Source organism: Pundamilia nyererei, unplaced genomic scaffold (genome assembly GCF_000239375.1).
Source record: "Pundamilia nyererei isolate P.nyererei 1_Seehausen unplaced genomic scaffold, PunNye1.0 scaffold00034, whole genome shotgun sequence".
Classification (NCBI taxonomy): Eukaryota; Metazoa; Chordata; class Actinopteri; order Cichliformes; family Cichlidae; genus Pundamilia; species Pundamilia nyererei.
The window spans coordinates 4,369,313-4,384,425 of NW_005187435.1; the positions used below are offsets into that span (position 1 = coordinate 4,369,313).

At 40.7% G+C, this 15,113-nt stretch overlaps 1 protein-coding gene across 2 annotated transcripts in view; it reads right to left on the reverse strand.

The window, feature by feature from the left end:
• asic1b (acid-sensing (proton-gated) ion channel 1b) overlaps positions 1-15,113 on the reverse strand; it is a 181,318-nt gene that overhangs the window by 26,405 nt on the left and 139,800 nt on the right. The window contains exon 1 of one of the 2 annotated variants that reach the window (XM_005729837.2): positions 5,989-6,856. The exons of the other annotated variant lie outside the window; for it this stretch is intronic. Coding sequence (XP_005729894.1) covers positions 5,989-6,594 — 606 coding nt within the window. The 5' untranslated portion in view covers positions 6,595-6,856. Of the gene's footprint in view, positions 1-5,988; positions 6,857-15,113 lie in introns of those variants that run through there. 2 annotated transcript variants of the gene reach the window in all.

The following is a 15,113-nucleotide window of genomic DNA, read 5'->3' on the forward strand; positions in this document are numbered from 1 at the left end:
TGTTTCATCTGAAGCAAGTTGGAGTTTTCAATTGGACTGCCCCTTCAAGATGGATTTCCTACTAGGAAAGTCAGAGAAGCCCCACCAACTGCAACTTTTCTATCCAAGATGGCAGCAGTGAATGTAAAAAGTAGCAAAACTGTAACACTTTTCATCTGTACTGCCAGTGTTCTGTATTTGTGACTGAAATAATCCATACACAGAGCACTGACCGCACTCTATCAGTGAACGTGCTGCAGCGGTGTTTTTGACTGCAAGCAAAACAAAAAAAACAGGCGATCTGCTGCATTGCTAGGAATAGATGAATAGATCTACCATCTTAGGGAGCAAAGCAATGTTTTTCCTTGCTTTTCTGACCACTTCAACTGAAATGCATTCAACCTGGGAGTCGCGCCACCCTCCAAATAACAGATCCCTTGGTTAAAGGAACACTGGGTTAGGATCATTGTGACTGACAAGTCTTTAACATAGTTCCTCAGATTCTCAGTCAAGACCACCACTCACTTGTCACCTGAAGATGGTGATGGCTGACATGCTCAGCACGAGGCTTGAAGATGAGAGTAAGCTAACTAAAGGCTATTTTAATCTTTTATATCTATAGATCTTTGTTCTTTTAAATAGTTGAAAAGTGCATTATTATGCTTGAAAAATAAAATATATACATATAGCAGAGTTATTTGTCATAGTCCAAAATGTAAATATATTCATTTGACAAATAGTTTTTGAAAAGCTAGATTCAGAATATATATGTTTTTGTTTGCAACTGAATGAAAAATAGTCTTTTTTCCCCTGAATGGATTAAAAGGATCTAAAAAAAAAAGATATCTAGCAAACTCATCTCTGCCACACAAAGAGATCCAACACAGAGTTCAATGAACATGATGCAGTCAAAACAAACTACTTGCCCTCAAACTACATGCGAAGAGTTGATCCATGCAGTCGCATCTATTTAAAGAGGCACTATTGCGTGCAGCAATGAACTGCGACCTACTGGCAAAGACAAGACGGCTAGTGAACTAATGGATGTGTAATCCAATCATAAACATTAGGAAATGGAAAGCCATGGCTAGGATCCAAAATACAATCATCCCTTACTTTGTTGTCAAGCAACATGATTTTGAGCCTTGTATTAAAGCATGCTAGCTCTCAATTAAGTTCCTGTTAACCTTCAACATTTTGACATTCAAATGAGGAAGCAGTAGCAGCAAGGAAGGGAGGAGGTTTGGAGTCAAGTAATAAGAAGTGCGGAGAAATAATGAATGAAATAAATCTCTTTCCTTTGTCCTCGACTCTGGGCCCAAACACAGTTCTCACGGAAAACAGTCGAGATAAGAATTCAGTGTCAGGAAAAAGAGAATTTGCACGTTTTTTCATACTGAGGCTGCTTAAAAGTGTTGCTGCTTCCTTTCTTCTGAATGTATTTTGCATGGATCTTGGGAACAAATAAGAAAGCGTTCATTATATGGTGACGTGTGACTCAGACATTAGTGCTTCATGACAGATTATTCATATGTCACAAACACCAGATGCAGAGAGCTGAAAAGATTGCCGCCATGTCTCAAAGAGGAAAAGTTAGTGTAATGTAAATCCTGTTCACTGAAGTGTGTGGAATAAATGGAGCACAATCCACAATGGATTACCCCCTATGGGGTGGTTATATAGGCGCTTTTAAAACACAAAGTGATGAAATGTAATAAAAGGCCTTCTGATGGTCGGACACAATATGAGATGTGACCTTTCAAGTGCATGAGTGGAAAAACTTAGTGAAAAGCAGAGCTCCTAACCGCTTTCTATGTGCTGAGACTCAAAAGCAGGATATCAATAAAATGCCCTAGAAATCCATCTTAGTCCTGGAGATGCCGCTGACCAAAATCTGATTACTATTTATCTTTTGACATGGAAAAGGCAGAAAACGCCTACTGAAAATATCTGAGTAAAACAATGGGTAAAAGGAAAAAAGCAGAAAAAAAGAAATGCTTGCTTTATTATTGATAGAATTTAACTAACAGACCTGTCTACATCTAAACAAGCTACTGATTTGTTAGCACAATTTCTAAGTTTTCCCATTAAATCTCAATATGACTTTTTCTACTCTCTTCAGGAGACAAGTTTGAACAAAAGACGAGGCACTGCTGCTCCCCCTGAACAGAGAAAAGCATTTGGCAGATAGACATCAACAAAACAGCGATAAGATTGTTCCAATTGCAAGCACATTTATTTGTCATTGTGCATGTGCCCAAGCGTGCACACATATCTGCACGAGAATATGAATGACTACGCTCAAATTAGTGTGTACAGTATTTTCGTGCGTGTGTACTGTGCAGCCACCCCTTCTCACCATCTGTGTGTATGTGTTGGTAATGTGGTGACTGACTACAGGAGGCCTGTAGTCAGAGTTGCTGTGGTAACCAGGAGATTGTGCTCGCTGCTTTGAGTGAAGAGCAGCAGAAGTGGGTGCCAGTGATGACCTTGGGGAGTCAGGATCTTCATTGTGTTTCGTTTGAGCTGATGTTTGAGCTTAGTCAGAACATGCTTCTTCATGTCTGTCTCTCGCGCCTTGGTTTTTGCGTTAAGATTTCTCAAATGCGTCCTTACCGTTTAGCACGAGCTTCTTAATATTCTGGAAAAGTGCAACCTTTATACCTGAGGCAGAAACAAAATCCTGTTAATAATATTTAAAGATAAGCTTTAAATGAATTAATTCTAGATGTAGCGCAGGGATAAAGCTGGTAATTAATGACCCTGCACAGTGATCGTGAATGTTTGAAACTTGTTGCCGTTAACCTTTATTTGCTCGAATACATTTAGCATTAAGGAAGGTGAAACATTTGGATTGCCTAAGCAGCTTTTCCCAAGAAGGTAAATCCTGCGCCGCTTTTGGCTTTTGCTCCATTGAGCACTGTGCCCCATACATTGCATTTAAAGTGAGAACTGCCAGATCTTGTTAACTTGTAAACACAGAATACAAATATTTAAATCGATCCCACCTATGGGAGAAAACACTGAGAGAGACATCACTCTGTCTCGTTCTCACATGGTGTTGAAATGTCACCGTCTTTCTCTTCGATAAATAATTCACAGAGAGACAGCCTGAGACTGTTGAGATGGCCCTCGGCTATCCTTCACATGACAATGTGAAAAGGATGCACAAGCTGTTCCCTAAAGTTGCCAGGGAACCACTTTCCTCCTCCCCCATTCATATCAAAATCAGAGCTGAGTACAACAAGTGTGTTATTTTATGACAGTTAGAAAAACACACACACCTAGGAACGATTATCTATGCTGAGCTTCACTCTGTGCAACGAACACAAGAATTAGCAAGTTTATAATGACGCATGGCAGTTTACTTTGCTTTATATGCTTTATATAATACAAGTTAACACGACAGACAAAATGCACCATGCGTATAAATGAAGAATTCAAAATGAGCCCCAACAAAGACGCAATGTTTCACTTCTAAAATCTCTTAAAAACAACCTCATATCGAGTTCTGCACAGCAGCAGATGAGAACCCACAGAATCTATTTATCGGACTTTGAAAAACAAGACAACTGTTTCCAAGGTCAAGAATGAGCTCAGCTTTTATTCAAGTCAGCCTAGAAGGGGAGCCTTAGAGGTGCTTAGGATCTAAATGGATCTTGACAGGTTTTTGTTCTGTCACCTTTACAAATGGCAACTTTGCTCATTGCTCCCAATTTGTCTCTGACTAGTTAGAAGAAAACAGGTGTGGGTTAAAGTGGAACAACACAGAACGTTTTCCAATTAGGAAGCATCAAAGTAACTCATTTTAAATAAAAAAAAAAGCCCATTTGCATGCCTTTTAGAATAATGATGCTATTGCTGGTGATGTTGTAGAAGGTGCAGGAATGAATATAAAAGCTGTTTTGGTCTAAGATCTTTTGGTTTATTGTCACTGCTTCCACTAGCATTCTCTCCAGACACAGCAGGGGTCTGTTATCAGAAAAAAAAAGATTGCTTTGTTTGATGCTGGGCAGGTACTGCACAAACACAAAAGAAACAACTAACTGGTAAACACAGTTGACCAAAGAAGAAAGTGGACGGAAACATGTCTCAGAATGAATCCTCATGTTACGCAATGTTGGCTGGAGATATAAAAAGGCCGCTGTTTGCTAATAACTAACAGCTTGCTTACAAATTCATAAGGTGATAATGTGTAAATATTTTGTTTACTGCTTATATTGCTGCTCGCAAGTCATTAATTCATCGGTTAATGTTGACTTAACGTTTCACTGATGATCGGCAAACCAAATACACCTTTAAATACACAGACTTCCCAGTAAGATTTAAGAAAAACTGGGCAGGGAGTCATCAGTCAGTGGAGCGCGCAGGAGGTGCCCAGGCTGCCAGCTCGTTCTTAGGTCAACTTCTTAAATAGAAATCAATGTCTGTGAACCACAAGTGAAGAGAGACAGGCCTGAGAATTAAGCATGTGTGTTGGTGAAGCACGGATAAAGACGAACGGAGGGAAGGATAGATTGCTGAGGCCAGTGGACCATATTTATAGAGCTTCAAGAGAGACCCAACATCACAGGGGGTTCTTGCACAAAAGTCAATACATCCTCAAAGTCTATGTAGACAGACTCGCCTTCGTCCTCCACACCTCGCTTCTCAAGTGTGACTGACTCTATTGGTCTGACTCACGCTGACAGCTTGTCTTGCCTGCCCAGAAGCCAAGGAGATCATCATTGATTATCAGTGGAGTAGCACTTGCCCCCAAAACACAGATTTTGCTATTATGCATATCTGTAAATTAAGTTGTTCTCGGTTAGACCCTACCCCACTTAATACAACATTAGAGATGATGTTATGAAGAAATGTGTTTGACTGTGATAACGTTTTTGTTTTTCTGGCTCTGTTGCTTTGTAAATTGGAGATGAAAAAAGCAGTTTTTTATGCATTATTTGTGGATATGGTTTGATGACACAGACTGAGGGCTGCCATCAAGGCAAGGAGTTTCAAATTATACATTTTCCTAAAAGATAAAATAATCCTTAGTCATCATGCCTGCTGCAAATAGCAGAGGAGCCTTCTTGACATCAAACTGTGTTTCTAACACCATAACAAAATCTATTTAACTGAAAACAAATTTGGGTAATGAGGTGGGAGAGAGAGCAGCACTTGGCTTTTACATTGTTCTCCACATGATGACGGAATGCAATCAATGGGGCTGCAGATTACCAATGAGGCCAACGTTAACTGCACTCTATCACTTTGTCAGTGAGTGTTGTAAAATGTTCCTAAATGAATCAAAAGTCTTCATTAGGGGCAGATTGGTCTAGAAGTGTATACACATTGATCCAGAAGTAATGGACGACAAAGGAGGGATCAATCCAGACCACGTGGCCAACACTGAAGGTTACTGGATTTTGCAAACATCTCCACTGAATTATTTTTAAATCTTTTGCTATTGTTCCTGTGGAATTTACAAGAGAAATTCAGTAATTTATGAAAGTGACAGAAATATAAGTTTGTTTAAACAAGGGAGGCAGAAATGCAAATATAAAACCATCACTTCAAATCTTGTCAAGCCTGTTTAGGGGCATTAATGCAGAACTATTACAGAAATATATTTATGAATTCAGATACAGTCAGAATAATTACTGACCAGAAAAAGAGTGGGGTGCTGCGTAAGTCCATATAAATATAACAGTGGCGTAGATGGATAGAGCTTAAGACGTGGAGAGAGGGAGAGTTAATTGAACTACTGGGGCACATCACCAAGCAACAGTGCGGAGGAATGCGTGTTGTGCATCCTTGTAATTGCGTGACTTCAAAGTGAATTAATTTCGTAGAGTGATACCTATTCTTGTGCCACATGTAAGATTCGATCAGACAATAAACATTTCACTCAGCCTAATAATCCCCAAACCTGCATCCATCTCTAAAAACTGCATCAACCTGTTGGGGAGGAGTGCGGTTCACTTATAAAAATAAAATAAAATAAAATAACTTTGGCAAAACACTCACAGTGCTAAAATTGCGAGGCCCGCAGAGCTCTCCCTGGTACCGACAATACAACAACATCTCCTCCAGTTGGTGTCCCAGCCGATCCAGCAGCTGTCTCATGGACGGCTCGGACTCCCGGGGAGGAGGAAGGAAGTGGTTGAAGTCCAAAATCCGAGACAGCGGGGACCAGGGAGGCTCGCCCTCTGCGCTGTCGCCCCGCAAAGGGGTAAGCGCCTCTCTCGCAGCGGGGGAGACCTGCCCGTTCATCCCCAGAAGTCCCAGCCACTTCCCCGCGCTGAATATGTCAGTCTTCTTCATGCGCCGCGGCAGAAGGAGGTTCTGGTTACAAATGGTGACAGCGGGGAAAACGAGTCGCTTGGCGTACACCATGTGCGCCTTGGTGTACACGGGTGACGAGAGGAGGTACCGCACTCTGTTTGAGGACCAGGTGAAGAGCAGACCCAAGGCAGCCAGGAACGCCAGCAACCACGCGACTCTTCGGGGGTAGGAGCCGCTGAGGAAGATGTGTCTTAAGCCGTGCAAAGTGGTGTGTTTCAAGAAGAGCTTCCCGGCTTCGGCAAGAGAGCCCGGTCTGGGTTTCGATCCAGATGAGCCGCACTGGCACATTTTGGAGGAAGGCTGGTGCGCGCTTTCAACATCGGTCCCGCTGTGGTCACAGAGAATGCGCCTAAAATCGCCTCTGCGCTCTCCGATGGCTGCTGTTTGTCAGAGACTTTGAAGAGAGAGAGAGTGAAACGCACGCAGCTCCACTCAGTCTTTTCTGGCACTGAACAGCAGCTTGTGGCGGTGATGGGGGAGTATTTTGTCAGCCTCACAGCGCTCCCAGAGCTTGTCCGGGGGGGAGCGAAGTTATTCCGAATGATTTAGTGCGCTACTGTGCAGCAACAGGAGTCTAGGGGATTATTTCATCTAAATTACAAGCAGTTAGTCTCTGAGAAAAATCTGTAGAATTTCCCTCGAGATAATGGATTTAGTTAAAATCGCACTTACATGGTAAAACACATTCTTTCTGTCCGCCTCCCTATTTTAATTCTCACTTTTCCATCCTCTAACCTCACTTGTAACACACACGGTTTGGAATATGCGCTGTTTGATGAATAAAATCACTGGCCTCAGTAGCTACAGACCATTTGTCTTCCTTTTCAAGCCCGTCATGCACACACAGAAGCACGCACACTCCTATAGGCGCGCACACACGCACCTTAATCCTACTGCCTTACAATATGTGTTCTACCTCAAAACTGAGCAGAGTACAGAGAGTAAGGCTCCAGAGACTGTATTCTCTTTCATTATTGTCCCACCAGTTGAATTTTAAACAAGGCAGATTCATAGTAAACGGAGACTTCTGTAACTTTTTTGTCTCTCACTCAGCTGTAAGTAAACAGGTTGACATTCTTGAATGTCATTTCTCTGAAGTGATTCGGTCAAAGATGAGAAGACAAAAAAAGGTCAAGGTGCTGCTGGTAAATGAATGGAAATCATGTTGCAAGTCTTCAAAGCATCTCCCGAAGTCCCAACAAACCAAAGTAGCATTTAATGTTTTTTCTGACCCTGTGGTGCCCCAGTTTGACTGTGATGAGGGGAACCTGTTTCAAGCTAGAGCATGATGCTTGAATGCACCATTGACAAAGTGTTTTGCGAAAACAATCTCCCTCTCGGGGGTGCTGGTTAAGTGGTGGTTTATGCTTGGTTGATCACCATCACAGAGTGTTCCAACCCCAAGTAAAAAGCTGGACACTGCAGGTCTGATTCAAACTGCGTGCTTCTTCTTGTAGACTGTGTGCATGTGTGTATTGCTCAGGCTACTGCGTGACTGCAAAGGAAACGGAGCTGAGAAGGAGGCAGTGTGAATGACAGGAGAGAGAAAGCTTGAATGTGGAGTACTTGCCTTGTCACTCTATATGATCTAAGGAATAAATCAAGGTTTCTTGAAACTTTGGTAATTACTGTGATCCAGGAACACAATGACCAGAAAGTCAGGGAAAAACACGAGGCAAGACAATGAGATTGGAAAAGAGCCAACAGTTAAGGGCTATCTATCTATCTATCTATCTATCTATCTATCTATCTATCTATCTATCTATCTATCTATCTATCTATCTATCTATCTATCTCACTTTTTTTGAAGAAGTAGAACGTTGTTGGTAATAATTCATCACTGCATGCTCAGAGTAGTGCAGACACAACAGTGGAAATGCTGTGTGGTACGATATCTAAAAGATGGCTGTGTTTGAACCATGTAGAACCGATATTCTTAGACTGACTTTAGTTTTTGGTTTGGTTAAAACACACTCCTTTACAAACTCCTTAAGGCAAACATTCATTGGTTGATCGATATGCCAGGTTATGGCTATGGTTGTAATTTGTGTTGTAAGCTATAAATCATTAAACATTTGCTTGACTGTCTCCGGGAGATATAGGGAAACTAAGCAAGAGCTTCAAAAACTCTGTTTTCAGTACCTGAAAAGTACAAGAGATTCTGAAAGCGATTTACTCTGAGTAATGTTATACTTTGAAATATATACTCCCAACCAGTTGTGGCAGATGTTCGCCCCTCCCTGAGCCTGGTTCTGCCAGTGGTTTCTTCCTGTTAAAAGAGAGTTTTTTCTTTCCGCTTTCACCAAAGCGTTTGGTCACACGGGGTCATCAGTGTGTTGGGGTTTTCTTTGTTTTTTATGTATTATTGTTTACCTTTACCTTACAATGAAAAGTGCCTTGAGGCAACTGTTCCTGTGATTTGTTGGTATTTAAATAAAACTGTATTAAATTGAATTGAAAATGTAAACGATTTGTCCCGACTCTCACTCTGGTATCACATACACAGTGCTTTGACCAAACGTCCTGTGCGTTATGTAAATGTATAAAGAGCCTGTGAAATAAAGTGTAATAGTAGATTAAATTGTACAAAGTACATCTTAAATGTTAGCAAAAATACCAAAATGTCATGGTTAAGGAGTTTGTAAATGTACACATTTGCAACTTTTTCTTTAATATTATGACAATAAAGAGTCTGAGGCTACTGGTTTTGGGGAAAAAAGCCTCATATTAATAGTTTGTATTGTTTCTTCTCCCATGCACAACAAACTTTATCTCCATGCTACAGGGAAACAGGGCGAATGAGCAGCACAGTGGAGAAGAGACAGAGTTGCTCTGAGAGTTGAATCACTCTGTCTCTAAGCACAGATTAATTTCACTGTGTTATTGTCTGACGATTAATTTTATGTTTGTGTTTTCTGTTGCATATTGCTAAGGTAATTTTAATTAAATTACCACACAATATACCAGGCAGTATTATGCCTTTGAAAAGCTACGTGCAGCATACAGAGTGGGATAAACAGGGAAGTTAAAGGGGCTCATAAGCTCATTTTGGCCCATTTCTGCCTCGCCACATGGGCACATTACTTCTTTCATAGGTGTACTTGATAGGGCTACAAAGCTTCCTTTATGTCTTTGTGACTGTGTTGAATGTCTGTCTACATTAGGGCATACTTTAGTGTACATGACAGAAAATTCACAAATGGCAAGGAAGAAAGGAAGAAATCAGGCAACCACCAACCCTCACTCTATGTTTCCTGGATTCATTCAGGATCCCACCTGCTTACTCATAGTTTTTACTGTCATTCTCTCTTGTCGTTAATGCAGCACACGTGACTTCTAATGTCCCCTCAGAGGATAATCAGGCCTTCTACCGAGGAGATTACTTATGTTTCAACAAGTGAGGGTGTCGCAGGGAATGGCTGCTCAAGTACGGGTACGTGGTGCCTTCTCAGTGAGATTCCACCACCACACGCAGTAGTCAGGAGTTACACTGAAGTGATCAAGATGTGCCTGAGTGAATGCAGTTGGCATGGCTGTAAAAGGAAATAAAGGACATAAAATCATTTTTTTCTGGTCCAGTCATGAACAGAAACATATTCAGGTTGAGCTTAAAAAATAGAGGATGACTACAGATTATCTGTTACTTATATTAATAACATGGTGGGCGGCGCATCAGAACTCTCAGGAGAGGGATCCTGACACTTGTGGCATTTAACAGCATTTGTTCAACCCTGTTTCCCCAGTCAGCTCATCAAGAGAGACATATCGGAGGAGAGGCTCTGAGCAACAAACTAATCCGTCTGGGTGAAGGGATAATGATGTACTTGCTTGACACAGAAACACAATCCCAAAGCAAGTGTAACAACAACAACAGAATAACAAATGCATGCTGCTCTGAAGACGCTGTTAGACTTTCACTAATGAACCCATTATGAAACCAAACAGGGATATTTATCAGGAAACTCTGGCCACATATTATTGCTATTCATACTAAAGCATCTGTGACATGAACAAATATCCTAATGGACTGTTTGGTGTAAAACAAAAGAAAATATAAATTTATCACTGGACAAAAAGGGAGATACTGTCAAGACTGAATAAGAAGAAATCCCATAAAGAGCAGTTTCTTTGATTAGTATTGGCAAGAAAAATGCAGACTTTGCTGAAAGAATATCGATTTTATAGTTGTGAATACCCACACGGCAGAAGTTTAACTATAAAAATGCTGCTTTTTTATTGCTTCAAAAAAGAAAGAGTTCAGACACTTCAATACTCTTTTTAAAAGAAACACATGCACGACGTTACTCAGACAGCTCAACCACTTTTGTGATTGCGTATCTTTCTTCTTGTGAAGTCACAGGGCTGATAAACATAAATCTGATGCGGACCATTCTTAGCCAGTCGTGTACATTAATGGATGCTCTCTCGAGTTCAGACCTGTCAGCACCATTACACAGAAACAAAAAGGGGTGTAATTACAGGAACTGTCTCAGTCCACAAATGTCAGTATTCATTGCAAACTGGTGTCATGAATTTCCATCACAGCCTATTAGGCACCACAGATTATTAGTTGCTTGATCGGAGGGAGCTAATGTGAATAAGAATAATCAGTACATAGCTGTTCTTAGGATGGATTTTTGCTTTGACAGTTCCTCTAAATGAGAAAAAGAGCTCAGTTTCAATCAGTGAGGCCACTGAGGCAGCGAATGCTGAAAATCCAACTGCAGATGAATGAAAAGCCACTGACAAGCATGGAAACCTAATAGCTGTTACTTGACGTCACACCTTATCATTCACTTTAGCGAACCAGAGGGGATTACACCTTTTGACATGCAGTGTGTGACATGCTCAAGGCTGAAATGCATGATGTATTTTATTAGTGCCACAAACTCTGGTTGTCAAACCTATGGCGCAAATGAAGTTCATTAACATCAGAGTACTATGTTCTAGATATTTCTGACTTTTACTGCATTTATATACAGCTTTATACATATGCAAGAAATGTCATTTTTGTTTATGCACCACGACAGTGTTGAGGCGGAAATATGTTTTCAGAGCTGTCCGCTTGTCTCTATGCAGGAGGAGGATTACGATAAAACTACAAGGCTGATTATTAGAAACCTGGCAGAGAGGTGATGAATAAACACACCCTGTACTAAATATTTTCCAGATCAAAAGAGGGATCCCGGCCGTTCTTTAACATTGCAAGAAAGAGCATTAACCCTGGCACTGGAGATGCCTTTTTATGAACCCAATTCTGAAAATATTGAGAAGCTGGGTGAAATGCGAATACAAACAGCAATGATTTGCAAATCTCATAATCCCATATTTTATTTACAATAGGACGTTTAAATTGAGACATTTTACTATGCATAAAAACAGTAGCCTATTTGGTATTTTACATCAGCAGCATGTCTTATGAAAGTTGTGATGCACAACCAAAAGCCTAGAAAGTAAGTGGTATTGAATAGAAACAGCTGGGGGAACATATTGCAACTCCTTAGGTTAACTGAGAACGTGTCTGTAACCTTCTTTTTCTTCTTCTAAACTTCTTTTTCTTCTTATTCTTTTGGCTGCTCCCTCCTCAGTGTGGTGACCCCTAAACAAGCTGCACTGGAAAGCCTGTTTACAAAGCAGGAGATGAACACCTAATCTACGTCCATCTCACGCTTTCCCTAACTTCCTCTTCTATCACATCAACCCTCTGCATGTCCTCCTTTAGTAAATCCAGGAACCCCATCTGAGGTCTTCATTTTTTCTCCTGCCTGGAAGCTCCATCTTCAAGATATTTTGTTCAATATGTCCACAATCCCTTCTCTGCACGTGTCCAAAACATCTAACTTTGCCTCCAAATTGCTTAACCAGAGGTGACATACTTATTTCTAATCTAATTTAACCAACAGGTCACTGAAATGATTGGGTATAAATAGAGCATCTTAAAGAGGTAGAGTTTCTTGAAGTAAATACGGACAGAGGTTCACCAATCTGCAAACAATTTGGGACAATTTCAGAACAATGTTTCTTTGAATAGATAACATCAAACGATTTGGAGAATCTGGAGAAATTTCTGTGTGCAAAGGACGAAGCTGAAAATCAACACTAGATGCCTGTGATCTTCAGGGACTTCAGGTGACGCTGCTTTAAAAACAGGTATGATTCTGTCATGGAAATCACTGCATGGGCTTGGGAACACTGCAAGAAATCACTGTCTGTGAACACAGTTTGCTGCAGGTTAAAGCTCTAAGAGGCAAAGAAGAAGTCACATGTGAATGTGAAGTAGCAACACCACCGTCTGCTCTGAGTCAAAGCTCATTTAAAATTGACTGAGGAAAAGTGAAACTTGAAAGTCTTTTGCAAAACATGGGTGCTGCCTCCTCAAAACTAAAGAGCTTGTTATTAGTGCTCAGTTCAAAAAGCCTGCATCTCTGACAGTATAGCGTTGCTTTATAGCCTATGGAATTGATAGCTTGTGCATCTGGAATCTCTATTGTGAACAAAATATGAGATTTGCAAATCACCGCTTTCTGTTTTTACTTACATTTTACACTGTCTCAACATTTTTGAAATCAGGGTTGTAGATATCACTGTTTTATTATTTTTTCAGAATCAGAATCAGAATCAGAAAGGGGTTTATTGCCAAATGTTGAGCAGGTTTACAACATTAGGAAATTGCTGCGGTGCTTCAGTGCAAACATAGTGTCATAAATAGCACTTAAATAGTGTCATAAATAGCACTTAAATAGTGTCATAAATAGCACTTAAATAGACATGAAAAAATAAAAGTAGGGATAAGAATTAAAAGTGCTACGTAGAAAGATATATACATGAGTGCAGATAGATAGTGCATTTTTCTATGTATTTTCACTATTCTCTACTTTATAGACACTTTGCATGTAAACATGACAATTTTCCAAGGTCACGTGTACTCTACATGCACAAGTACCAGTAATTAAGTAGGCGAATTTCGATTATGCACAGACACTGCAGATACTTGCATGTCGGCATGCAAAAAGGTTTCCTGCTCTGCAAACACTCCAGACTGGTGGTACATGTACACTGGTATATTTGTATTTAGCTAAATCTGTTTGTGGATTTATGGATATTGAGCGCATACATTTATCTGTATATCTTTTTGGAGTAATTTTGTCCATCTGTGTGGTTGATGGGCTATGTCGGAGAGTTCTGGAGACTGGGATGGGCTGGGAAAAGAGTAGGAGAAACAATCTGCAGCATAATGTAATACCGTCATATGCTGTATATCAAGTGAACTGTTATGCATCAACCTATAAACATATTTATATACATATATCCAGTTGCATTAGAGGAACTGTCTGTTGAATGAGTCTGTGCAGTGGAATTTCAGCTCCTAAGACTTTTCATTTATTTTTTCTTTGAAAAGTGAAAGGAGGAACATGAATATTGCATGTGTCATGTGGATGCTGGGGTAAATAAAGCTTTGGGGTCTACTGTGTGTCTGACCGCATGTGCCTGTGGCAGAAGGTGTGTTTGTGAGAGCACTGGGGTGTTGAGGCCCTTGGCACTTAATCAAACTGTCATCCTGGGTCCAGGGTGGAGCTGACTAGCCAGGACTTAGACATGCGTAGAGTCAAACTTCTTGCAAAAAGACAAGGAAAATGTTCCAACCTTACTCCTTACCACTATTTCCTAAAGCACTTGAATGTTTAAATTCTGCTTGTATCATCACCTCTCTTATCTCCATTTCCCTCAGTGCTTAACAGCTCAACCTCATGTTTGTTTGCTAGGCCACAGATACACTGCATTTCTCTCTATCTTGTCATTCTCCACCATGTGTCTTTAAATTATAAGTCAACTCTTCTTGAACACACCTTTGTTCTTTCCTCCCCTCTCCTTCCTCCTCTCTCGCTGTGATCTCCATATTCTCTTTGCTTCTTTTGCTTGCTGCTGTCTCTTCTCTGTCTCCCGCTGGGAATATTCAGCACCAAGGCTTCAACAAGGGAACAGGCAAAAAAAACAAAAAAACAAGATGAAGACAGAGAAAGAAGGAGGTGAAGGATAGAGAATAGGAAGAGAAAGGGGCTGGAGGCATGGGGAGCAGCAGCAGTCAGGGTCCCGTAGCTGCGGAGGCTGACAGAGGAGCAGGTGGTGATTTACAGAGACAATTTTGAGGATAATTGTGGACATGATCTGCTGTAAGGAACAAATGTCACAAAGGCCACTGTTCCAATAGCTTCTCAATCTGTTCAGCTATGAGGTTGAATTAAATGCTGCATCATGTAAGTGCTGATTTTGTATAAAAACAATGTGGGAAGTGAATGTTGAGAGTCAGTGGAAGTAGCTCAAGAGCTCACTGCAAGCTTACAGAGAGCTTCAGGCAGCGACATTGAAATGATGCTGAGTATTGTGTGATGGTGTTAACAGCACTCTGAGCATAAAGAAGCATTGAGAAACACATTGTGTGAATGCTATGCATATGTCCTTCATTATAAAACTACAATAATAAATCAACTGCTCTGAACACACTAAAGGTAGTGTTAGAAAATAACTGAACACGGCTAATTCCTGTAATTGACATGAAGCAGCTGTATGGTGATTTACTAGTGCAGTGCATTACAAAAGTCTTTGGCCACCACCCATTTCCCTAAGCTTTATATTGAAAGAGCCAGACTTGTTATTTTGAAAGTGGTCTGGAGCAATATGTCTCCACATGTCCAGACTTTATAGAGATTTTTTTTAGACAAAGTTTGCTTTAGTCTCTGGCAGCTGCATGGTGTGCAGTGTGTCCTTAAAAATATGAGGAAACTGGACATGTAGAGGACAACCCCCCC